The sequence below is a fragment of the Argopecten irradians genome, chromosome 3, assembly GCF_041381155.1.
Source record: "Argopecten irradians isolate NY chromosome 3, Ai_NY, whole genome shotgun sequence".
NCBI classification, from domain to species: domain Eukaryota; kingdom Metazoa; phylum Mollusca; class Bivalvia; order Pectinida; family Pectinidae; genus Argopecten; species Argopecten irradians.
In genome coordinates, this window is record NC_091136.1 from 41,129,953 (window position 1) to 41,154,994 (window position 25,042).

The 25,042-nt window shown below is 37.5% G+C and overlaps 2 protein-coding genes and 1 long non-coding RNA gene across 13 annotated transcripts in view; 2 read left to right on the forward strand and 1 right to left on the reverse strand.

Annotated features, from left to right (window-relative positions):
* Positions 1-6,846, forward strand: part of LOC138318616 (serine/threonine-protein kinase ULK4-like) — a 29,471-nt gene extending 22,625 nt beyond the window's left edge. Inside the window, 8 exon segments of the mRNA XM_069261135.1 lie at positions 41-182; positions 1,748-1,853; positions 2,296-2,465; positions 2,873-2,980; positions 3,757-3,864; positions 4,163-4,237; positions 4,634-4,722; positions 5,525-6,846. Of these exon segments, the coding sequence (XP_069117236.1) occupies positions 41-182; positions 1,748-1,853; positions 2,296-2,465; positions 2,873-2,980; positions 3,757-3,864; positions 4,163-4,237; positions 4,634-4,722; positions 5,525-5,594 (868 nt within the window). The 3' untranslated portion in view covers positions 5,595-6,846.
* A 1,816-nt stretch (positions 6,847-8,662) lies between these two features.
* On the forward strand, positions 8,663-10,259 carry LOC138318618 (uncharacterized). The gene is made up of 2 exons (XR_011207892.1): positions 8,663-8,762; positions 8,867-10,259. It is a non-coding gene; the product is annotated as an uncharacterized lncRNA (long non-coding RNA).
* Positions 10,260-25,042, reverse strand: part of LOC138318617 (alpha-mannosidase 2x-like) — a 122,514-nt gene continuing 107,731 nt past the window's right edge. For 10 of the 11 annotated variants that reach the window (XM_069261139.1, XM_069261141.1, XM_069261138.1 and 7 more), the window contains one exon: positions 10,260-16,455. In XM_069261139.1, the coding sequence (XP_069117240.1) occupies positions 13,163-16,399 (3,237 nt within the window). In that variant the 5' untranslated portion in view covers positions 16,400-16,455 and the 3' untranslated portion in view covers positions 10,260-13,162. Of the gene's footprint in view, positions 16,456-23,607; positions 23,961-25,042 lie in introns of those variants that run through there. The other variant, XM_069261136.1, reaches the window with a different exon arrangement.

The following is a 25,042-nucleotide window of genomic DNA, read 5'->3' on the forward strand; positions in this document are numbered from 1 at the left end:
CTGAACTTGTGTAGTTAACTTTTCATCCTATGTTTTACAGGTTTGAGTACATTTTATTGGACCAGGAGCCATTACCTAGTTACGGTATGAAGCTACTATTGGCCCTACTAGAACACAGTGGAACCTTCATCAAACAGGTGGAACAGCTAGGCCTGGTCTCAGTCATATTCCAGGTTCTTCTGGTGAGTTTTACTTACTTTTTAATAAGTATAATCCAGGTTCTTCTGGCAAGATTTACTTACTTGGGTATAACCCAGTTTCTTCTGGTGAGTTTGACTTTCTTGGGTATAATCCAGGTTCTTCTGTTGAGTTTGACTAACTTGGGTATAACCCAGTTTCTTCTGGTGAGTTTGACTTTCTTGGGTATAATCAAGGTTCTTCTAGTGTGTTTGACTTTCTTGGGTATAATCCAGGTTCTTCTGATGAGTGTGATTTCTTGGGTATAATCCAGGTTCTTCTGGTGAGTTTAACTTTCTTGGGTATAATCCAGGTTCTTCTGTTGAGTTTGACTGTTTGACTTTCTTGGGTATAATCCAGGTTCTTCTGATGAGTGTGATTTCTTGGGTATAATCCAGGTTATTCTGGTGAGTTTAACTTTCTTGGGTATAATCCAGGTTCTTCTGGTGAGTTTAACTTTCTTGGGTATAATCCAGGTTCTTCTGGTGAGTTTAACTTACTTTGGTATAATCCAGGTTCTTCTGTTGAGTTTAACTTTCTTGGGTATAATCCAGGTTCTTCTGGTGAGTTTGACTTACTTGGGTATAATCCAGGTTCTTCTGGTGAGTTTGACTTTCTTAGGTATAATCCAGGTTCTTCTGGTGAGTTTAACTTTCTTGGGTATAATCCAGGTTCTTCTGTTGAGTTTAACTTTCTTGGGTATAATCCAGGTTCTTCTGGTGAGTTTGGCTTACTTTGGTATAATCCAGGTTCTTCTGGTGAGTTTGACTTACTTTGGTATAATCCAGGTTCTTCTGTTGAGTTTGACTTACTTGGGTATAACCCAGTTTCTTCTGGTGAGTTTGACTTTCTTGGGTATAATCAAGGTTCTTCTAGTGAGTTTGACTTTCTTGGGTATAATCCAGGTTCTTCTGGTGAGTTTAACTTTCTTGGGTATAATCCAGGTTCTTCTGGTGAGTTTGACTTACTTTGGTATAATCCAGGTTCTTCTGGTGAGTTTGACTTACTTGGGTATAATCCAGGTTCTTCTGTTGAGTTTGACTTACTTGGGTATAATCCAGGTTCTTCTGGTGAGTTTAACTTTCTTGGGTATAATTCAGGATCTTCTGAAGAGATTAACTTACTTGAGTGTAACTCAGGTTCTTCTTATTAGATTGACTTACTGAGTATAACCCAGGTTCATCTGGTGTGATTGACTTACTTGGGTATAACTCAGGTTCTTCTGGTGCGATTAACTTACTATGTTGTAACCAAGGTCTTTTCAGGGTCAGTTTTATATATGCGGTACAACTGCTTCTAAAAGATATTATATCAAGTATAAACCTGCAATGTTAATACAGCTGTTGGGAGTTCTTAAGAGTTGTACCAGATTTTACATTTTGTAGGACCACCAGGCTCCGATTTCTCGAAACAAAAGTTCAGACTTAAGTCAAAACTTAAGTTTTTTACCTTATATAACTTATATGAATGCTTTTGATTTAAGTCATTTTTTCGAGAAATCGGGGCCAGAGCAGCCCCCTCAGCAGTGCTGTACAGAATATATATATACTGATAGTTTAATATTTTGTAGGACCACCAGAGCAGTCCCCTCAGCAGTGCCGTACAGAGTATAGCTGGTATATTGAACTGTCTTGTCAGTCATAGGGAAACCAACATGAGGGACCTGTATGACCAGGGTCAGTATTATAAAACATGCTATCAAAGATAAGAATAATGAAGGGAAAGAATAATAAAAATAAATGGCGTGTATACACTCGGGTAGCTTGGATACAGCAAACCTGTAACTGTTGTAAAATTTTCTGTCTGTGCCATCAAAGATGTCGAGGGGAGCACACCGTATTATCATCATTAATATTGCATCTCGTATCTTCTTGTCCTGCCCCTTGTTGATACAATACAACTAGCTTATCTCAGAAACTACTAATGCAGTTTCCATCAAACTAAGTATGATCAGCATGATGTCTAGTTGTGCACCTTTCTGTTTATACCATATTGTGTGTTGCAGACATGTGGAGATGATTATTTTACAATCATTTTCTAGTTTCCATTCTGTTGATTATAAAGTGACAGAATTGTGGTACATATGTTAAATGCCTCCATGTTTTTTTCCTTTTATAGGCCTAATTGACTATTTCTCCACGTTGTTCTTCGAGGTGTCGGCAGCCTGTTTTGAGGGAGACGAGAGGGGAGGTGATAGTAAAGCTACCTTTACAATGCTACAGGTGCTCCTCGACACCCTCAATAGTATGCTCAAATACGTCTCAGAAATCGTGAGGAAAGCCCTGCAAGTAAGTATTATAGAATTTGTCTCAGAAATCGTGAGGAAGGCCCTACAAGTAAGTATTATACAATTTACAGTCTCAATAGCATGCTCAAATAATGTCTGAGAAAGCACAAGGAAATTACACTGAGAATCATACAGCATTATCAGTGTAAGTTGCTAGTCAAATGTAAGTTGATCAAATAGAATATGGCTATAATCATATTGTATGAAAGATAACAGAGTAAATTGTACAATGTTTCATCATTGATCTTTGTTCCATAAATTACATATTGAACATTCCTTTTACTATACATCAAATACATTGTGAATATTTAACTATGAATGAAGTCATATTAATTTGAATAAGATTATTTTGTGGTGTTACAGTGTGAATCCTGATAATTTCAGTCCTGTCTATTTTGTATGTTACAGACGAAGAAAGCTGGGATGGATGGAGGAACACGGGATGCAGAAGATGCAGAACAGTTACTTCTGATAAATAAATCCCTGACTGATGTCACCAATGTTTTAACTCAGCTGGTGAGTTTAAATTTATTTAAATCTGAGAGTTTGTCAATTTTCAGCTGGCCTCTTGAAGAGATGGGGAACTTATTTCATAACTTTGACCCCTGTATTCCGTTTTACTAGCTAATGCTGCAAGGATGATGTTATTTTGTGCAGAAGGTCTTCAGGGTTCAATCATTGAAGCTATGATTAAGAATTCAAACTAAAAACCATGGGACAAATATTTTATTGTTTTTTGTTTTTTGAAAACCATTCAGATTAATGTTATAATGTTAGTTGTTATAGTGGCATACTGTCGTAAAAGAATGTGTTAGGAGATATTCTCTCTTTGCTTGTTAGAGTTATCTGCCTTTGTGTCTATAGGTCGATTGTGACCTCATTATTTTGTGAGCAAAACTTGCATCATTTTCACTGAAAAATACCACCTTATTGTACTCATATACACATGACGTTACAACCAACACCTATCTGCAGGGTAGATAACTCTGTAGTAAGTAAATACAAAATCTTTTTAAAGGCTTTCCCCAACAGTAAAAACTTAATTTTAACTCTAATAAAAACTTAATTTGTTACCCTTGCATATTTTGGTTATATATTATTTGTTTTAAAACTTTAAGTCAACATTTATAAAAATCTTTAAAATGATTACTTAATAATTTGCTTTCCGTTTTTTTCTTCAAGTGTCGATGAATTAAGGCTTTTGTCAGGTATTCTACATATCAGTTTTCTTTATACTATGTATTAATCAGTCTAAATTGCCAATGACCTGTGTTTGTATTACCTATCCCCAGCTGTGTTGTGACGACTCAGATGTCCAGGACCTGGCCACAAAATGTTTGTCACTACTTGTTCAGTTGTTTGGTGGAGAGAACAAAGATGCTATGTCACTAGAAAATATGGTAAGTAACATTGAACTATGCCAGAAGAAATGGTTTGTCATTTTATTAAAGTTAGTCTTTAATAGAAACATGAGTCTGCTTAAATTTAATGAAGTCAGTTGATAAAAATATTATCAGAAATTTGAACGATACGTTTGCTAGAAAATAGGTTTAGAAGGCATTTCTATAAAGTCCTATAAGAAAATGTTAGTCAAACTCTACAGAATTTATAGACATCCTATCAGCAGCTACTGTCTAAAATGAGTGGACATATTTGAGGATTTTTATGAATTTTACATTGATCTTTGTTTTCTCACAGGATTGTTACAGTAGGGCCTTGCAGAAATCTGATGCTAAAAGACAGAAAGTCCTTCTCCGGATCATCAAACGCTTGGTGAGACATTTTAATTTGGTTATACCTGACCTTTTCAAAAATCTGTTTTGCAAATTGTGGTACACTTTATCTTCAGCAGTCACTTCTGAATGTGAGCTTTCACCTTCAGTCTCTATATGTATGCTCCTTAGGTTCACACAGTACTACCAACATGATAATTTCTATATGTCACTTTGATGTAGGATATAGATTCTCAGTCATAGTTTAGAAGCATGGCTTCTTATTTGGTCAAAGTAATAATAAGGCACCTTCATCATTACAGAGTAATTGTCATTTATTTTATTAGCATATTTCTTCAGGCCTGAAGATTTGTTGTCATGATAAAGTCAGTTTCAAACTTTATCCAGTACTTTGATATGCTATGATGTGTTAACAGTAGAATGAAATTTGTTGTAGTTGAGTACTGAAAAGGCACATGTAGATCTGATGAAGCAGCATGGAGAGGACTTGGCCATGACGATACGGAATCTCGTGCAGACAGGAAAGTAAGATTGTTTTCCAGTAACTAGGTTATGAGTTGGTAAGATTAATATGTTTAAAATCATATCAATACTTGCAGGATAATTATATTATGTCTGACTAGGTTTACTGTAAACCAACTTTCTTTCATGGCTACTAAATTTCACGATTTCAATTTGGAAAAAAGTTCACGTAGATTAAATTTTGCGAAATAAAAAAAAAATTAAATACAAAGAAATATCCCTAATTTACTGTGTAAATCGCACATGAAAAAAATTGGTTTTCAGTAGTAGATAAAGAAAGCTTAAGGACCTGGGTCCAGTTGTTCAAAGAGTGATTACTTTTTCATTACTTGATGAGTGAGATTTTTATTTATCATTTCCTGCAAAACCTGTAACTAAATCTTCACTACAACAAGAAAGAAGGTAAAGAGTACAGCCCTTAAGGATTTTGATAATTTTTTAAAATTATTATTACAAGAAATCATTTGAAATTTGTTGTTAAACTGTGATTAAGCTAATCACCCTTTGAACAAATGAACCCTGGAGAAATCACTGACTGACGGTCATTACCTGGCCACTGACTGACGGTCATTACCTGACCACTGACTGACGGTCATTACCTGGCCACTGACCCACATCTCTTTAATCTTACCCTAGTGGTAAAATATCACAAGACCTTAACCAATCAGTTTGCATAATGGGTAAAATTGGGTGTAGGAGAATCAGATTGAAATAAGTCAATGGGGGAATCCTGAGTATATTTCTGTAATATCAACAAAAAGTGTTTTTTTTGTTTACTTATTGACAAATGCTTGTTTTATTTCAGTTCTCACGCTGATGTAGCTTTGACTTCACTTGCGGCAGATATTTTAAAACTGACTGGCTTCCATCAATGACGAGAAAGCAAAGGAATTGTGTAAAATGCAATATGGCTGTGATTGGAACTTAACATTCCATTTTAATACTTCAACACGAATAGCAGTGACCAAACTTTGGACTGAACAAATCTGTGCTAACTTTGGACCGGTGATTTGATTGTACGCTACTGCTATGCTGATGATGTAGAAATGTGTGGTCACTGACTTTATTGTATTAAGGACAGTAAGTGCTGGTGTCCTCTATTAAGGGTGTATCATTACAGGGTAACAAGTAACTGTGCTGTTACAGGGACTATGATAGACACAAGTAACAGCATATCCCTGTGGATATAGATTATCCAATATATTAATTATCTGATAGAATTGTACGGTTTTGTGTATTGTTAATTTATTAAGAAAATGTCAAGTAAAATACTACCTGGTTAATTTAAACAAATTTACGTTAGATAATTGTTTTGATGTATTGTTCTGGGTTGGAATGCCAGCAGTAAGCTTAGGGTGTTCTGGGTTGGAATGCCAGCAGTAAGCTTAGGGTGATCTGGGTTGGAATGCCAGCAGTAAGCTTAGGGTATTCTGGGTTGGAATGCCAGCAGTAAGCTTAGGGTGATCTGGGTTGGAATGCCAGCAGTAAGCTTAGGGTATTCTGGGTTGGAATGCCAGCAGTAAGCTTAGGGTATTCTGGGTTGGAATGCCAGCAGTAAGCTTAGGGTGATCTGGGTTGGAATGCCAGCAGTAAGCTTAGGGTGTTCTGGGTTGGAATGCCAGCAGTAAGCTTAGGGTGATCTGGGTTGGAATGCCAGCAGTAAGCTTAGGGTATTCTGGGTTGGAATGCCAGCAGTAAGCTTAGGGTGATCTGGGTTGGAATGCCAGCAGTAAGCTTAGGGTGATCTGGGTTGGAATGCCAGCAGTAAGCTTAGGGTGATCTGGGTTGGAATGCCAGCAGTAAGCTTAGGGTATTCTGGGTTGGAATGCCAGCAGTAAGCAATTAGGGTGATCTGGGTTGGAATGCCAGCAGTAAGCTTAGGGTGATCTGGGTTGGAATGCCAGCAGTAAGCTTAGGGTGTTCTGGGTTGGAATGCCAGCAGTAAGCTTAGGGTATTCTGGGTTGGAATGCCAGCAGTAAGCTTAGGGTATTCTGGGTTGGAATGCCAGCAGTAAGCTTAGGGTGTTCTGGGTTGGAATGCCAGCAGTAAGCTTAGGGTGATCTGGGTTGGAATGCCAGCAGTAAGCTTAGGGTGATCTGGGTTGGAATGCCAGCAGTAAGCTTAGGGTGATTCTGGGTTGGAATGCCAGCAGTAAGCTTAGGGTGATCTGGGTTGGAATGCCAGCAGTAAGCTTAGGGTGTTCTGGGTTGGAATGCCAGCAGTAAGCTTAGGGTGATCTGGGTTGGAATGCCAGCAGTAAGCTTAGGGTGATCTGGGTTGGAATGCCAGCAGTAAGCTTAGGGTGATCTGGGTTGGAATGCCAGCAGTAAGCTTAGGGTGATCTGGGTTGGAATGCCAGCAGTAAGCTTAGGGTGATCTGGGTTGGAATGCCAGCAGTAAGCTTAGGGTGATCTGGGTTGGAATGCCAGCAGTAAGCTTAGGGTGATCTGGGTTGGAATGCCAGCAGTAAGCTTAGGGTGTTCTGGGTTGGAATGCCAGCAGTAAGCTTAGGGTGTCTGGGTTGGAATGCCAGCAGTAAGCTTAGGGTGATCTGGGTTGGAATGCCAGCAGTAAGCTTAGGGTGATCTGGGTTGGAATGCCAGCAGTAAGCTTAGGGTGATCTGGGTTGGAATGCCAGCAGTAAGCTTAGGGTGATCTGGGTTGGAATGCCAGCAGTAAGCTTAGGGTGATCTGGGTTGGAATGCCAGCAGTAAGCTCTGGATGCGATACTGGGTTGGAATGCCAGCAGTAAGCTTAGGGTGATCTGGGTTGGAATGCCAGCAGTAAGCTTAGGGTGTTCTGGGTTGGAATGCCAGCAGTAAGCTTACGGTGATCTGGGTTGGAATGCCAGCAGTAAGCTTAGGGTGTTCTGGGTTGGAATGCCAGCAGTAAGCTTAGGGTGATTCTGGGTTGGAATGCCAGCAGTAAGCTTAGGGTGATCTGGGTTGGAATGCCAGCAGTAAGCTTAGGGTGATCTGGGTTGGAATGCCAGCAGTAAGCTTAGGGTGATCTGGGTTGGAATGCCAGCAGTAAGCTTAGGGTGATCTGGGTTGGAATGCCAGCAGTAAGCTTAGGGTGATCTGGGTTGGAATGCCAGCAGTAAGCTTAGGGTGATCTGGGTTGGAATGCCAGCAGTAAGCTTAGGGTGTTCTGGGTTGGAATGCCAGCAGTAAGCTTAGGGTATTCTGGGTTGGAATGCCAGCAGTAAGCTTAGGGTGATCTGGGTTGGAATGCCAGCAGTAAGCTTAGGGTGATCTGGGTTGGAATGCCAGCAGTAAGCTTAGGGTGATCTGGGTTGGAATGCCAGCAGTAAGCTTAGGGTGATCTGGGTTGGAATGCCAGCAGTAAGCTTAGGGTGATCTGGGTTGGAATGCCAGCAGTAAGCTTAGGGTGTTCTGGGTTGGAATGCCAGCAGTAAGCTTAGGGTGATCTGGGTTGGAATGCCAGCAGTAAGCTTAGGGTGATCTGGGTTGGAATGCCAGCAGTAAGCTTAGGGTGATCTGGGTTGGAATGCCAGCAGTAAGCTTAGGGTGTTCGTTGGGTTGGAATGCCAGCAGTAAGCTTAGGGTGATCTGGGTTGGAATGCCAGCAGTAAGCTTAGGGTGATCTGGGTTGGAATGCCAGCAGTAAGCTTAGGGTGATCTGGGTTGGAATGCCAGCAGTAAGCTTAGGGTGATCTGGGTTGGAATGCCAGCAGTAAGCTTAGGTGATTGGGTTGGAATGCCAGCAGTAAGCTTAGGGTGATCTGGGTTGGAATGCCAGCAGTAAGCTTAGGGTGATCTGGGTTGGAATGCCAGCAGTAAGCTTAGGTGATCTGGGTTGGAATGCCAGCAGTAAGCTTAGGGTGATCTGGGTTGGAATGCCAGCAGTAAGCTTAGGGTGATCTGGGTTGGAATGCCAGCAGTAAGCTTAGGGTGATCTGGGTTGGAATGCCAGAGTAAGCTTAGGGTGATCTGGGTTGGAATGCCAGCAGTAAGCTTAGGGTGATCTGGGTTGGAATGCCAGCAGTAAGCTTAGGGTGATCTGGGTTGGAATGCCAGCAGTAAGCTTAGGGTGTTCTGGGTTGGAATGCCAGCAGTAAGCTTAGGGTTCTGGGTTGGAATGCCAGCAGTAAGCTTAGGGTGATCTGGGTTGGAATGCCCAAAGGTAAGCTTAGGGTGTTCTGGGTTGGAATGCCAGCAGTAAGCTTAGGGTGTTCTGGGTTGGAATGCCAGCAGTAAGCTTAGGGTGATCTGGGTTGGAATGCCAGCAGTAAGCTTAGGGTGATCTGGGTTGGAATGCCAGCAGTAAGCTTAGGGTGATCTGGGTTGGAATGCCAGCAGTAAGCTTAGGGTGATCTGGGTTGGAATGCCACTAGACCATTGGAAGATCATGATATAACTAAAATATTATTCTCTTCAATATGCGGCAGAATTAAGTAAGAGTTACAAATGATGATACCTGAAGCTTGTGGTTTCATTTTTTGCAACTGTTTAGCAGAGAATCTTAATTTTACATCTATTTGAAGGTATTTGGATATATACACTGTACTTCACATCCGTCCAAATGGTACATTTTCTGTCTGTTTTCATAAGTTTTTATGGTGTTCAAAATGATTTTTTCTTGAGTATATGATTTGTGCTTAATGAATGCCTTAATGAATGTATGTGTCCATTGAATTTTTCATCCATTCTTACAACTTTGCTAGCCAAAGATATTTAATCCGATTCTCTTCCTACAAACCTTGGCATATATCACTTCCAAACAGATGCTCCTGCACTGTGCCATCTACTGGATCCTCACAGTTGCCCCCCTTCCATTTACGTAATAAGCAACCAATTAAAAAGCTTGTATCATTATTGTCATTTTCGCATGGTTGAAAAAATGGCAGCACTCTATGAAACATGAATGCTGTTTGTGACAGATTCAAAATACCAAAGATAAACATATTTGTGAGTCATTTGTTTGTTTATGCTAAAGTTCTGCAGTGTCCAATTTTGTCACGAGATCACAGTGTATCTTTGAATTGTTTAACTTTGTGAAACAGAAACTAAGCATGTATTTACTTGCCTATCTGTTTGGATAGCAACGTATATAAGATGTTCATTTAGCAGTTCTAAAACATTTAAAAACTGATTAAATAGTCAGTAATATGACTTTGCTAGGAGTTGATGTTGACAGGCCCCATATATAAATGTAGGTCACTATTCTATTGATTCATTTCTGCTTTGTTGACTTATCAAAGCTGCATTTTCATTGGTCGCCTGAACCTAGCCGCATCCAGTCAGAATTTGAAAGCAAAAACATCGGGTTTGAAGTGATAACTGCCAAGGGTTGTAGGAAGAGAATCAGACTAAATACCCTTGGCTAGCGAAGTTGCCATTCTTGGATCAGGATTATTACTTAATTTTAACCAACAAAAAATATTCTATGATCTGAATTAAATGAGTGTTTGTATATTTATAATATATGTGTATGGAAGTTGAAATTTTGATTTTATACCGGAGAAAAGTTTTTGTCTTTCACACACTGTCATTTAGTAAAAATGTAAAAACTTGAATTATTTTCACGTTTTTATTATCCCAAAACCATATATTACAATGTACAGCAAACTCTTTCTCTGTCACTCACTTTCAGCCTCAAGTTGACAAGCTTACGCATTACAAAGTAGAAAACACACAAAGCTTTCTCTTTCATTCTCCATCAACTAGCATTTTTAAAGTAACTAACGCTTGTCAAAACAGCTGTACAAAACTTATTTCTGTATAGGAATTACTGCTAACTTCATTAAGTATACCGTAGATTATACTGTATAATTTCCTGTATATAAATCCATTACTTTATGTATCTTGGTTAAACTCGGAAGCCTTGTATCAGAACATAACTGACACATTATTATTTTCACTGACTACTTGAATTAATCTTGATGCATCATTATTGCCCTCATCTGTCAAAAGTAAAATTTCAGATTACCAAAAAGAAATAATTTAAAGTATGTTAAATTGATTCACAAAACCTCAAACTGGATAAATTAACACAGCAAATACTTTATTGAGGCAATGTAAAAATCCTTTTTTTAATAAAAAGAGCTTTCATAATATGTTTACCATACATGATTTAGGAAATTCAAAGCATGAAATTTAATTAGTTTTTAAAAAGAGTGAATCCAGCAGTACTGTTTATTATATTAGTTCTATCAATTCAAACTAGCTTCTATTTAAATCTATATTGTATACTACATTCTATGTCAAATCTCGCTCTCTCCACTGGTACACATGAAGGTTGTTTAAGACCCACACAACACTTGCACTACATTAGCTATGGACAGATATTACAAGTATAAGCTGCAGGTCCACTTGGTACAATACTATCAAAGCTAAGCATTAAACTGTCCATCTATATCTTTGTCACTGTCTCTTTTTGACAATACAAAACATCTCAAATATTTCATAAAAGTTAATCAGATTATTTGGAAAGCGAAATTTCATTGTATCATCAACTTACATGTATATGTTACAGGTTGTAATTAGTAACTGGGTAATTACGTATATATATTGATACGGGTTTGATTGTTCGTACAAGCAATCTACTACTCCCACCTTCTTGTAGTCTGAAAGCTCTAACTATTAGGAATACACAAAGAAATACCTTTGATATAAGTAGAAATGAAATTGTCCTTGATCAAATGTAATTTAGTAGCTACAATGTTTATGGTAAGGGAGATAACTACTATTAGGAAATCTCTGATGAGAATGAAGCATATTTTCTATTGTCAAAATAGATTTGTCAAAGATAAGTTTTATTTCACACAATTTAAGCTTTAATTAAAACAGCTTTGACATTAATTACAATCACTTACAAAAATAGTCTCCTAGATGGATTAGTTTTTACCTGTATAACATGTAAATGTTAATCCAACAAGGTTCAAAATCAATACAAACATATTCGATATTCCATTTAGACAAAATACCTTGGAATTTTGATGGCTCAATAAATTAACATATTATCATTAATTTGAATGCATACTTTATCATGGCTTCATGAATTTGAGGTCTGAATTGACCTCAGTGTCAAATCAAAGGACAACAGTGATCATCTGTGATCAAACTTGATAAATTGGAACAGCTGTACAGGTGGTCAATTCTTAACATCAACATCTTAAAACATTAACAAGATAATCACATCCATGAATGGAGATGCTGTACATCGATGAAGCTTTAAACAAGATAACAAAGCTTATAAAACCGACCATATATATATACAGATTGTGTCATAACAGGAATAGTTCCTCAACAAAACTTTTATGGCACAATTTGAATCTAAACAAAATTTCCTTACATTTTTCTTGTAAAACTACCATTAATTCCTTTGTCTATGACACTAGACACCAAGATTGAAGTCTGATTTCTGAACAGAAATATAAATATTGACATCAGAATGCTTAAAGTCTAGTGTCCAGGTAAGTGGAAAGTTATTAAAACCTACAACATTAATTTATGAAGTATTGCTCATTATCATCCAATCAATGAAGCATGGCCTTTGTATTTGTAGTAATTCTGTATTTGAATATTATAGTTATCTGCCCTTGCAGGTAAGTGTATTGATTGTGATGATATATGTTTGCGAGCCAAACATCATAGTTTTCACTGAAAACGACACAAGTTTTGCTCATAAAAAGATGACTTCACAATGGATATACCTACCTACAAGGGTAATATGCAAAAACAGAATAAATGTTAGGGCCATTAGAAGATGACAAGCTGTCCTCCATACTCCCTGGGCTACCATTACTTATGTTCTGTGATTCTATGGACAATGATATTTAGCATGCAAACTCAACTGCATATGAGGAAACATGAAATGTGTTATGCAAATACTTTTCCTAACAGTTTGCAGTGTTTTATTTTGGCATTTAGAGGAGAGTCTCAGTGACTACTAGTTAGTCTATAAACCAATGGACTGGCCTTATAGTGCTTCTTTATAACTCTTTAGTTACTGATATTTCTGTTGATAACTTGTAATACACCAAGTAAGTTTAAAAGTTACTTAATATCAATAGATCACAAAATCATGTTTTTGCTTCTTGTGTAGTTGTGGACTACTACTGTAGTTAGAATTCACTTGGGCCCTTACATAAATTTAACATGTGCAAAAGAAAATGAATTTCATCGTTCTATCTGCCATCCCCACATCAAGAATTGTATGAGCATATAATTGTATTTCATGGGCCACACAATGGAGGTCATATTTAGGATTAAAGTCTTACTTGAGGATGGGTGTCTTTGATGTATGGACCCGACAGACGAAGTGCCATCAGCTCACATTACCCTGTAGGCTAATAAAGCTCCATTATACAGCTATATAATATTTCTTATAATGAAATTATATCTGGGATGATATATTGATAAAAATCTATTGTCTGATGAACTGGAATGGTTTGATCACTTCTGTACCAAATTAAGGTCACAAGGTTAATTTATAGGAAGATATCTCCATCGAAGGAATAGATAGTTGGGAATGTGGGCTCCATTTTTTCTTCTCATACATATGAGTAAGGGTTGTCTCCCTTACATTGTCTGCAGATAAATCTTTTAACATTGAACTTATTGTCAAATTAGAAGCTAAGGAACACTCTGTGCCATCAGCAGGAAGAGAACAAATGAATCCACGACGATGCAGCAAGAGACTTGTGTCTTGGTAGTCCAAAACCTCGTTAACAAGATTTCGGAGACTAACTAGTGTTATATCACAAGGAAGGGGGCCCTGAGAGGGGGAGAACACTCGGGCCAAAATGTCAGTGTTAACTTGAGTGTACAGAGTCACAATTGGCTGTTGTAGGGCCTCCCCTATGGATAGCCCCAGTAGGGAGGGGAAAGTGGTCAGCCCTGGATTTGCTGGTTGGTGCTCAGTAAATTGTTCGATTTGTAACACAAATCTACTGAGCGTGAGTTTATTGTCTTCCACGCCCTCTCCGAGGCCTCGCTCATCATCATACATTAACTGTCTTTCCAACATTATTTCTAGCTGACCTTGTTTAAGTCCGGCTACGCCATGTGGCTGAGCGGAGTGTAAAGTCAGACGATTCACCTGGTCCTCCAGTATAGCCATACTTGTCATCGGATAATAATTTGCCTCCGTACGAAGTTTCGTATCTGTAGAACGACCAATCAACTGGAAGCCATTCTCATCTGTATAGTATGACAAATCTGGATTTTTAATGTTGGTGTTGAATCTCATAATGATCTCCCGATCATGCAGTTCCTGTGCATACATGTTGATCAAGTTCTCTATATGAAGACCACGTCCCTGTGGCCCTGGGTGATGGTAGATTTGTACGAGGTGCCGGATGTGGCGGTATATGACTTCCACTTGTGACATGAGTTGCCCTCTTGTTACCCTGATAATAGGTGTACCCTTCAGGGTTGGTTGGGCGCCTTCTAATGTTGGGTAGAAGAGATATGCCCCGCTACCTTGAGATGTATATTGGAGAAACTCGAGGTTCACATCTGTCTTGTTTCCAGTTGCTTTATTCTCTATAACTTTAAGCATCCCATCCTTGGGACTAAACTGGGCTCGCAGGAAATCATTTTCTAGAATAATCGGTCCACGGAAGTGTTTAGAATCTCGAGGCCTGTTCTGGTAGAATCTACTATATGGTGGTATAGAGAGTTGTTTTGTATTGTATATTGTGATCTCTGCAGGGAAGGAATGGTCCTTGGTTACTTTGTCTACTTTATAAAGCATAATAGTTTCTATTGACAATGAAGATAACTTTTTGAAAAACACAACCTCGAACACACGTTCATGTACAGCAACATTAGTATCCCAGACCGGATTCACCTGATGAGGAATCACTTGGTTGTCGGTGTCATGAACAACGAGATGATCAGTATTCACCAGTAACGTCCACATCTCTGATCGCTCGTGCATGGAAGGGTTATATAACATCACCTTTGTTCCGAACTCGACGACTGCAACAACTTGTCTGCGAGGAAGTGTCCGATGATCAGAGTATACAAGAGTTGGACTTAGGATCAGAGGCGTCATTATTCGCCCCTCTGTCAGAAGTGCTTGTGTTGTGATCGCTAAAACTTTTTGAGTACTGTTGTAAGCTGCATTCAGTAGACGCTCAAAGTCCTCGACAACATACGACTTAGATGTACCAGTAATAGCATCGTGATGAAGAAAAACACCCAGATTTCGCCGAGCTTGTTGTAAATGTGTAGCAGTCTCATGATAAAATTCAAATTCACGATCCCACTTTTTCATATATGCTATTGTAAGTGTGTATAATATTTCAGCTGCTCTCAGATTTGCCTGAACATCTCTAGAGAACTTTTTATCGAAAGGTCGGGTTGTGTAATATCCTGACCAATAAGCATTGTTTTTATCAGAATATGGAAAGAAGTCACCACTTAGAGAGGGAAATCCTTCTTGTAGAGTATTCTTTTTCAAAGCTTCCTCTGATTTCCTCACAGCTTTAAAGTAATCAGACAATGTTCCGAATTTGATATCAATATTCCATTCCTTCCTTGAGTTCATGTACTGCATGAGCATATCATAATTTTGGAACTGATGGTCCCACTCGGATTCTCTGTCGTATCGGAAATCGTCACCGAGGGGAACGAGAATGGTATTGTACCGGTATAAATTTGCTTTAGATTTGTACTGTTTGTATAAGGCTGTTGCAAGAACCTCTACATTTGATACAGTGATCGGTTTTGAGAATGTTCTCCGGTTGAAGTTGTCTGTCTGCCAGAAGTCAAACATTAAGCAGACATCTGGATTGGGACCACATGTATGTTTGATACCATACAACATGTAGGGCATGGTGTGGCACAGTATGTCTGTGTGTCCCTGTGAATCCCAGGCCTGACGCCAGTTAAACTCCAGACTTTTACTTCGTACAAGTGCTGCCTTTGTGGATTGGTGGATTCGCTGAATCACCATGTTTTCTAGACCTGCACTTTTCCACAGATAAGGCATGGTACCAGAATGTCCAAAAGGATCAATAGACCAACTGTTGAGTGGCTTGGTGCTAAGGTTTTCCCCAAGCCATTGGTGGCCTTCCATGAGCTGGTCAATGACTGAATAATAATGTGTGCTTGCCTCGTCTGGCATCACCCAGCCACCAAGGACTATTTCCAGCTGGCCACGTCTGACGAGGCGGCGAACCTGAGCCTTCACATCGTCGTCCAGCTCATTCCACCACATACTCAGAAACACAGTCTCTGCCCAGACAAATGTCATGTTTGGGTATATTCTCAGTTTTGACACCATATTGTTGAGAATGTTTTTGGTTGAGACAACATAGTACTCCTCCACAGTGCGTTGCCACCCTGGGTCATTGTGGCTATGTGGCACTACTATGACTGTCAGTGGCTCTTTATTGTCGGACGTTGTCGCAGTTGTTGGTATAATATACTGGCCATTACTTTTCATGGCGTAGGTTGTCTGGTTCTTTAGTGCCTGTGTTGTGATGGTAGTGGTTGGTTTTACTGTCCCCATGCCCTGGCAGATGTTATGGGACACTGATCGTAGCATGCGGCCATGGTATGGTGACTCCTGGTAGAGGGGACGATTGCTCTGACCAAGGTTATCAAGGATAGCCATTAGTTGTGTGTTGCCAAGGGCAACCAGGCCGACCAGGGCAACAAGGCCAAGGCCAGCCACGATCAACAACCGCTGTTGGAACTTCATCCCGCACTCATGTTTCCATATCAACCAACAGTCGGGCACCAAAGAGGAGGTCAAGCCTGAAAAAGACAAAAAGAAATTCAGTTTTGTGCATCAGTATATTTGATGAAACATAATTTTCATGCTGTAAACTTTCCTGATTACATAACCTATTTATACAAAGTATATGATATTTTTTTGATTAAGGTGTACATCACTCTGAAGCCCTGTGCATCACTGGATACAAATGTGTATGGGTAGCAATATACAACAGCCCTCCAACCTTGGTATGTGTTTGTATGGAGGAGCCACCATCTGCTACATTTAGAGACTCTCAAAATAACTTAACATTTAATGAAGGACTCTGCCAAAGAAATATCCTTAATGTTCAATGACACTTGATACATAACCATGACATTTATAAAAGTGGCAAAAATCTAAAAAAATAAAGTGGTAATAGAAAGCTGCAGATTTCTTCAGTTTCGTTAATATACATTTTGATAGATGTAACAATAAATATGTTAACAGACATATATGTACATAAAATACATGTAGCATCAAGCTTAATACATTAAGGTTTTTTTTTGTTAGATTTTACATCCTTACTAACAATTTGGCAGAGCTCAATGTCAGGGCAGCTCTTCATATATGAACGCTTTAAAACTCCGTCTTTAAGTTTTTACAAAAATCCTTTTTCTTTTCGGTGTTACAAATTATTTTTATAAACACATTGATGTTGTACTGTTTTTTTCTGATCATTGCAGTGGTACATGTATGTAGCTTGCAGCCACAAGTCTCTAGTGTGTAATAAACTCTGAATAGTGGAAACAATGCTAGCTATACAACTTAAAGTAGGCACATATATTACACTGCCTTCTTATTCTATGTTTTTCCCCGAGTAGAACAATAAAAGTTGAAAAGTACATAGAAAAACAATATTTTAAACCTTTTTCAGTTGCCACTGTAAGAAAATAACCGTTAAATATAAAAACCCTTTGAATGTTTAGAGTACAGAACACTTAATATAAAATGTAAAAAACAGAATGATTTATTATCAAGTTTTCTTTTTAGATTTCTTATTCAGCTTCTGTATAAAAAGAAAAGTACATGGCTATTTATATTTTGACAGACACAACGAAATGTTGGTTTGAATTGACAGATTGTGAGGGTTCTGGTCTGTACAGGTTATACACAAGCTATATTTCCAGGCCCTGGTGCCTCCTTAAGATTAAATATGAGTCACACCTGAGTAAGACCAGTAGCAATCATTTATATCTACTGAAAAACCACACAAGCCTACAGACTGTCATAACAAACGTCATTCAGTGGCGATCACAAAAACATGAAACGAATTACAGACCTGGCAAAAAAATTCTACACTGTGTAAAAAATCACCCATTAAGTAAAAATTGATAAGTCATTACTTGATGTTCTGATACACTGTAAAAAATCACCCATTAAGTAACTATTGATAAGTCATTACTTGATATTCTGATAATTTAATTCATTTGAAATGTAACACACCAACTGGTCATAAACACAAAAAGAAAATGTTAAGAAACTAAAAGAATTTAAATTCTTCAAAAATCTTAAAATCCCAATATCCATATCTGTCTTATTTTTGCATGATTTAGAAGAATTTTGAAAAAATCCTGTTGTAAATCATGCAGAGACAGGACTAAATGGAAGTCAAGATGAGCGAAAATGATTCGGAAATTTTTGCTAAAAAAATCAAATAAATATTGAACATATCTAGGTAGGTCCCATTTAGTCAAACAAGCCGAAGTTAACCAATATTGTAACGTCGTTGCTGAGAACGTCATGTGACTACTGTAACTACGTAATGTCTTTCCGAACTCTTCCCAGTACGGGTCATGAACTTTCCGACTTAAGTTTGGCAATAATCGTAACTTCTATAGCGTCCAGTTTAAAATGAAGGCATGTATCGACTTTCAACAACTGCTGTACCAAAATGATTAGGAAATCATTGTCATCATTCTTTGATATAACTTAATTTCAACTACATCTACAAATACTAACAATATCGGGGTTGAATCTAACTTTAATTTTTGTTGATAGTTACATATAGTGTGACTTTAAAATTACCTAAAAATAATTAGCCATTTTGAATGACATGTAATTATTTTTTCTTATTGTGATTTATTACTACAATATGCACTACTATTGTATTTGATTCAATAAGCACCCAGGGCACTTGAAAATTCCAGAAAGTAAAATGATAATTTAAAAAAAAAGCAAAACAAAGAAAGCATATGCTATTCATATTTTCAGTGTGCAATTTAATAACGATTAACATTCATAATAAGTGAATTTCAGGCCTCAAAAAATGATAGGGTGCTTATAGGGATAGGGAGAGGCTCATTGGGACACTCATTAATCTCTCATTGGCATACCCCAGTGATTTGGTCTGACCTTCATGTGTCACTAAAATCATGTCAAGGACAGTAATCTGACTTCCAAATATCAAATGTTTAGCATATGATTAAATTTGATGACTTCAGAGTACAGAATACATTGAACAGAGTTTGAATTGATATGCAGTTTCAAAATATAAGGGAGAATTAATTATTTACAAATACATTGTCAAGAAATTATTTTTGTTGCCATTAAGTCTACGAAGAAGAACTTGCCCCTGTATATACTTAATGTGCATGTATGTGTAAAATCACTACCCATATTAAAAAGACATTTATTCTAATGTAATAATGTACCAGAAATATAATTATTGTATCCGTTTGCATCCCAAATAATACTGGTTCGTAGAGTAAGTGTGAAATTTATTCCTTTGTTAATTATGTAATTTGAGAAATCAAATAGGGGTAATAATGATTTAGAACGAGAAATTAGCTACTGATTACTTACACTGAACTGTCTGGGGGAACTAAAACTGAACATTTGTATCAATATTATTTTAAGCCTTTTCTCTGGAGACTAAATACTTTTTCTATATTTACTATGCAGAGGTATATCAACAATATTTTCTACAGAAAATTCTAAATAAACAGAGAATTTGCAGACACAGATGCTTTTAGAATTATGACAAAAGATGGCTTCCAGCTGCTGCTGGGCTGATATCAGACAAAACATGTACTCAGTTAATTCAGCAATAATTCATAGATAAACACTGATGTCGGCTCCATCATAATTTGTGATTACTTGGGATTTACAAAAAGGATTAGTTGATACAGGGATGTTTCAGTAATCACAGTTACCGGACAAATATAGGACAAATATAGACTCCCGAGGGAGCCAGCCACCCTAATCTGGCTGTAGTGCCAACTTGTCTAGATAAACAGGACACAGCTTGACAGTTCATAGAGAAATATCAGCCATCACACATATAGATACAGAATAAATATAAGCAGATGTAAAAACAGATGATTTCTTACAAAGTTAGCTTTAGTCAAAAGTGCTGAAATGCCTCATTGCCCCCTCAAATAGGAAAAGTCTTCCTTTAAACTGTGTTTCCCAAAACTATTGAAATTCTAACAAGAATTAGTCATCCATCCCTGCCAAAATATGTCCTCCATTCCAGGACACCATGCTGGCCCCTGCTAGAACTTGATTGGTCCTGGTGATGCAGCTACACCTTCCCAGCTGGGAATAACCTGGTACAACTTAATGTATATGTGTTACAAATCCACACCTGCCCCTTTAAGAGTCCTAAGGGTCCACAAACTTAATGGTATTCCCTTTAAAGCAAAGGCAATAAAAATGAAAGTGATATCAAACTGCAACCATATTTCTAGTGATAGACTGCCAACCAACATATTGGGTTTAGTATCTGAACTTCAGGCTTTTCAACTTTGATTTATTCTGATTTAACATTTATATTCATTTATGAGATGTCTTGATTGATAAGCAAGCCTCCAAACCACTATTTCTTTCATCATGTTGACAGACATGTCACAATATTGAAAACTGTTCCCATGGTAACCAAAAACTCCTTACCATCCCACCTGACCTTTATCTTTGAACCCCTGCCAGTTCCCACCCTCTGAGAAACTCAAATGAAATCATCACAACTATTTCCAAATACCTGTCACATATCCACATATACATATCTCAGTAATTTATTAATTCTTTCTCTCTTCATTTTCGCTTGAATAGATCTTTGCATTTCTTTTGATTTAGCTATAAATGCAATACATTTACATCGGTGGTAAAACAAATGATACAATAACTAAAGTAAACTTTATTTGTGCTGTTTGCAGAAGCATAAGATGTTTTGTAAAATGTGTGAGGAAAACTGACTGTTGAAAATCCATTTTGTTGGTCAGGTGACCCAATATAGTTAAGTTTGGATCAGGACATAATGAATTAAACCCAACATGTCTTGAAGGTAGACTTGACAATTCCTTCCAATCTGCTGAATTTATCAATAAAACTGAGGTCACTATATATGATTATACATGTATGTCCAATTCCTAATTTTCAAATTCCGTATATTGGACATAGGTACTCAATAGATGAGAAACTATGACAAAAAAAAAAGTCGGATCTGGTGGCCAGTTTTCCTCACTATATTTTTCCACCTTGAAACAGATCCCTAACTAACCTTTAATATTTACAGAAGGTGGGGTTGAATGACTTTAAGGAAGGGGTGAAAGGGAGTAGAAAGCAGTTGAGAGGGAAAAGGGGTCTACCTCCCAATGTCGGAAGTAATGGCCAGTCTAAGGAAGAAGTAGAGTGTTGGTAAGCCTCTAGTCTACAACATTTACAGAAAGTGATATTGTCTTGTGGTTGAAAGGGTTGGTGAGGCAGAGGAGATATTGAATGGTGGTCACTCCTAGTGTTATAAACCTCTTAGGGGTGGGGATCACTCTATAGGACTGGAAGTGGTCACTCCTAGTGTTATAAACCTCTTAGGGGTGGGGATCACTCTATCCCATGCAATAGATCCATTAAGTTTTTGGGAGGGGGAGTGTGTTTGAAAAAGGGGTATGAGTGTAGGGAGGGGGACCACATACTCCAGATACCCTTCACCAAACCAAATGGTTTTGGGTGGAGGGTATTTTATGGTGTAGGGGGAGGGGATCACTCCTCCACCCCCTCCTTGTTGAAGCTCCTAGCCTCCCATATCTCCCTTGTCAGACCTTGATCTATATGCTGATGGAAAGTTAGAACATTTATGATCACAAAACACATAGGGATTGGAAATGGTGCCTTTAACATTCCAAGTGTATGTGTTAACAGAGATCTATGTATGAGACTGGGCAGATAAGTCTTTCCGTTTCCTATATTTCAGAGGTGCTTGCCTCCAAAAGTGACAGATAGTTTGTACAATATACAAGCTGGAGTATATGGCAAGGCTTCAGGAGCTGCTAGTTTTGTTTCTTCTATAACCTTTTATCACCGTGACTACTACATTTTTCCTTATCAGTTGTTATTTGATAACTTTTATCAATTATACACTTAAACTTCGGTAAAATGTGGTCTTTCATTTCTATTTAACCATACTTTTCTGTATATATAACATACAACAAATGTTTCACTTTGCTTTGAACCAGAGTTAAATGTACAATCGGTAGTTTGCTTTGGCCTTATACCTAAAGCTTGTATATTTCAATTAAAACAGCAAGCAGGGGTCGAGTGGTCTAAATGTTGTAAATGGAAGCTGTTTTATTTTTGAGAATGGGTCAGTCTGATCCGACACCACGTTTATGTCAGACTGATCCTAAATCAGATTTTTCTATTCTTAAACATTGATCTAAATGCTTATGTGTTTCTCTATTTCCCAATAAATAAACATTGTTTCACTTTATTAACTTAATTTATCTGCTTGAATCAGTAAAAGGCAGTTTTCTCCATGATTACTGAACTTTAAAAAAAAAAAAAATAAAAAAAGATGAAATGTCTATTTTTGTATCTTTCAATTCAAAGTAAAGAACCAAGCATCTCTTTGAAATTAACTTAATGCATTAATTGTCAGCAAATAAAATCCTGGTATCATGGGATTCCTACTCCTGCATGGACACCACATGACAGTCACATGATATATAATTAGAGATCACTAATGATATAATTCATAAAAAGGTTATAAAATGAAACACAATTTTACTATAAAATTAAACTTCATAGAAAAAAATAAACGACATTTGGTTTTCTTGCTATCTTTGACGTGTTTTTTTTTCCAAAAATTAAGTTGGTGTGATCTTACTAGCTGCAATATTGTAGCTCAAAAGACTATTTGACAGAAAATGGTGTCGTCTTTAGAGCTACAATTGGTGCCTATTACTGCTAATGGAGCAAATAAATGAGTATGCGAACCATTATAAAACGTCTGTTTGCATTTTTATCGTACTTGTATGATATCGCCTACCTACTAGGCAATAAAACTGAACCAGATAAAATATCAAATTCTCATTGAGGCATTATTTTTTTACATAAGACATATAAAGGTCTTTATGAAGGGAATTTACACGGCAAGTCCACAAATTGTGAATTTGGCGTCTTGTGAGCGGTACAGTAGATATTAAGAATGGTGGTTGTGTTTGTTTTGGACAAAAATATTATGTAAATGCATGTATACGTATAAAATAATTGGAAACCTACAAAAAAGTATAGAAAACTATGCCCGAGTGATTTTCGGAGGCAGTGCTCCACTACGACACATAGGGACCAATTCGTACCCGACCGAAAGGTATAGTAGGCCGGGTACGTATATTCATTCTATGATCTTACCTGAAAAATTGCTGAAATCATTGTATGAATAAGAATCTAGTATCTAGTTCATACACACAACTGTTTTGAAAATATCATGTTTTGAAACCATTGTTTTTGCCATTGGTTGTTAAAAATAATAACTTTACGGCTGAAAATAGTTTTCAATAGTGGATAAAAAGTACTTGAAAGTTCGGAAATAAAATCATCTTGTCAAAATATAAACAAAACAAAAAATAAATATCAATTAGCATCACTTGGTTTCATGTTGGAATTTTTTTTGGAAAAATTAACATGAAAAAAAGTTATACTAATTAAAGTTCTTTTAAAGCATACACATAAGTTTAATTTATTCAGATGTCTTGGTGCACTCAGTTAAACTATAACAATGTTCTATATTGGAAGACAATGATAATGTTTTTTTGTTAACTGACAATATTTTTTACCCACAAGTTGCATAGGAATTAGCAATAAAACATAGAACAGACAGAAATAGATTTGAGGTCATACTGTCAAAGGCAAGCATGTTATATAGGAACGATGTTTACCTGTTTTCTTGTTTTTTCCACTCTTCATCATTAGCTGTTACAATCCCAAGATACACTACACAAATGAGTAATACTCTCTGATTTGGATACACTGAAGCCCCGGGGGAAGGAACGACACCCCAGGACGATGGCTATACAACAAATCCCTTGGCGTGGGGAAAAATCTGTGACCGAGGGTATATTCTCAGCCCTAAAATTAAGTCTGGAGTCCTAGCTACCACTGGGTCGGCATTAAACACTAATTTACTGAACTAACTGGAAATGTTTGAAGTTAGAAGAATCCAGTACATATTTTTTGGCTGTATAATCCTGGCTCTATCCCACTTCTGACATCAAAGTTGGTGTACGACTGTCCCCTGGTATCAGAGTACTCCGGTTCTCCTCCGAGCCTATCAGGGTCCCTCCGAGCCTATCAGGGTCGACATATACAGTTTATTTGGGTAAGCTCTGATTACCAGCTCTGCTGTACCTCCCCACTAGATTGTGTTACCCCTGTGTGTATGACTGGAGGCTGTCTGTCAACTTTGACAATCATTCTCCATTAGGCTGACTTGATTTTTCAACACTATAATTTATACAGTAGTATCCCATGCTGTTTACATTTGTAGTATGGGGTAAGATAGTGTTGTGAAGCTGGAGGCCTGATTCCTATCAATTCCTACTTCTTATAAACCACTCACTGACAACATCTCCCCCCACTACATCCCCCCATCCTAATATTTTCCTAAGCTCTTTCATTTTCTTCAAACACTACCCCTGTTTTGTCTAAGCCCTCCCTTTTTCTTCAAACACTACCCCTATTTTGTCTAAGCCCTCCCTTTTTCTTCAAACACCATCCCTGTTTTGTCTAAGCCCTTCCATTTTCTTCAAACACCAACCATTTCCCTTCACCCTTCATACTGTATTCCATTCTCTTTAAGTACCTAGTAATTTTGCAGGTTTTTTTTATTCCATTACATTTACTATGACCATGTTAATGTAAATGACTGACCAACGTCTTCATCAACCACAAATCACAGATAAAATATTTCAAATCAAAATTGCAAATAATTATTGTCTAAAATTGGCTCCAATAATCAATTCCACACAAAGGTGAAGGTCATAAAATGATGGTCATGATGGTCATGTAATCCCGAAATTGAAGGTACAACATGATATTAAATCTCTAAGGTAATATTCCATATATACAATTTATGTGTATATAGTAATCTCACAGTAATCATTTAGGTCAGTTTGTATAATCTAGGCAACGAGGAACTTGATGGGAAGGTCAAGGTCATGAATTGATAACAATTATATTGTCCTAAGCTGAAGGTCCTAAAGATGATTAATATCATCATGGTAGACAAGTCGATTGAGTAAACTAGCATTATGTATGTTATAGCCTATCTTGTTTCACCTCGCAGATTTGTCAGACAAATTTTTGGGTGTGATA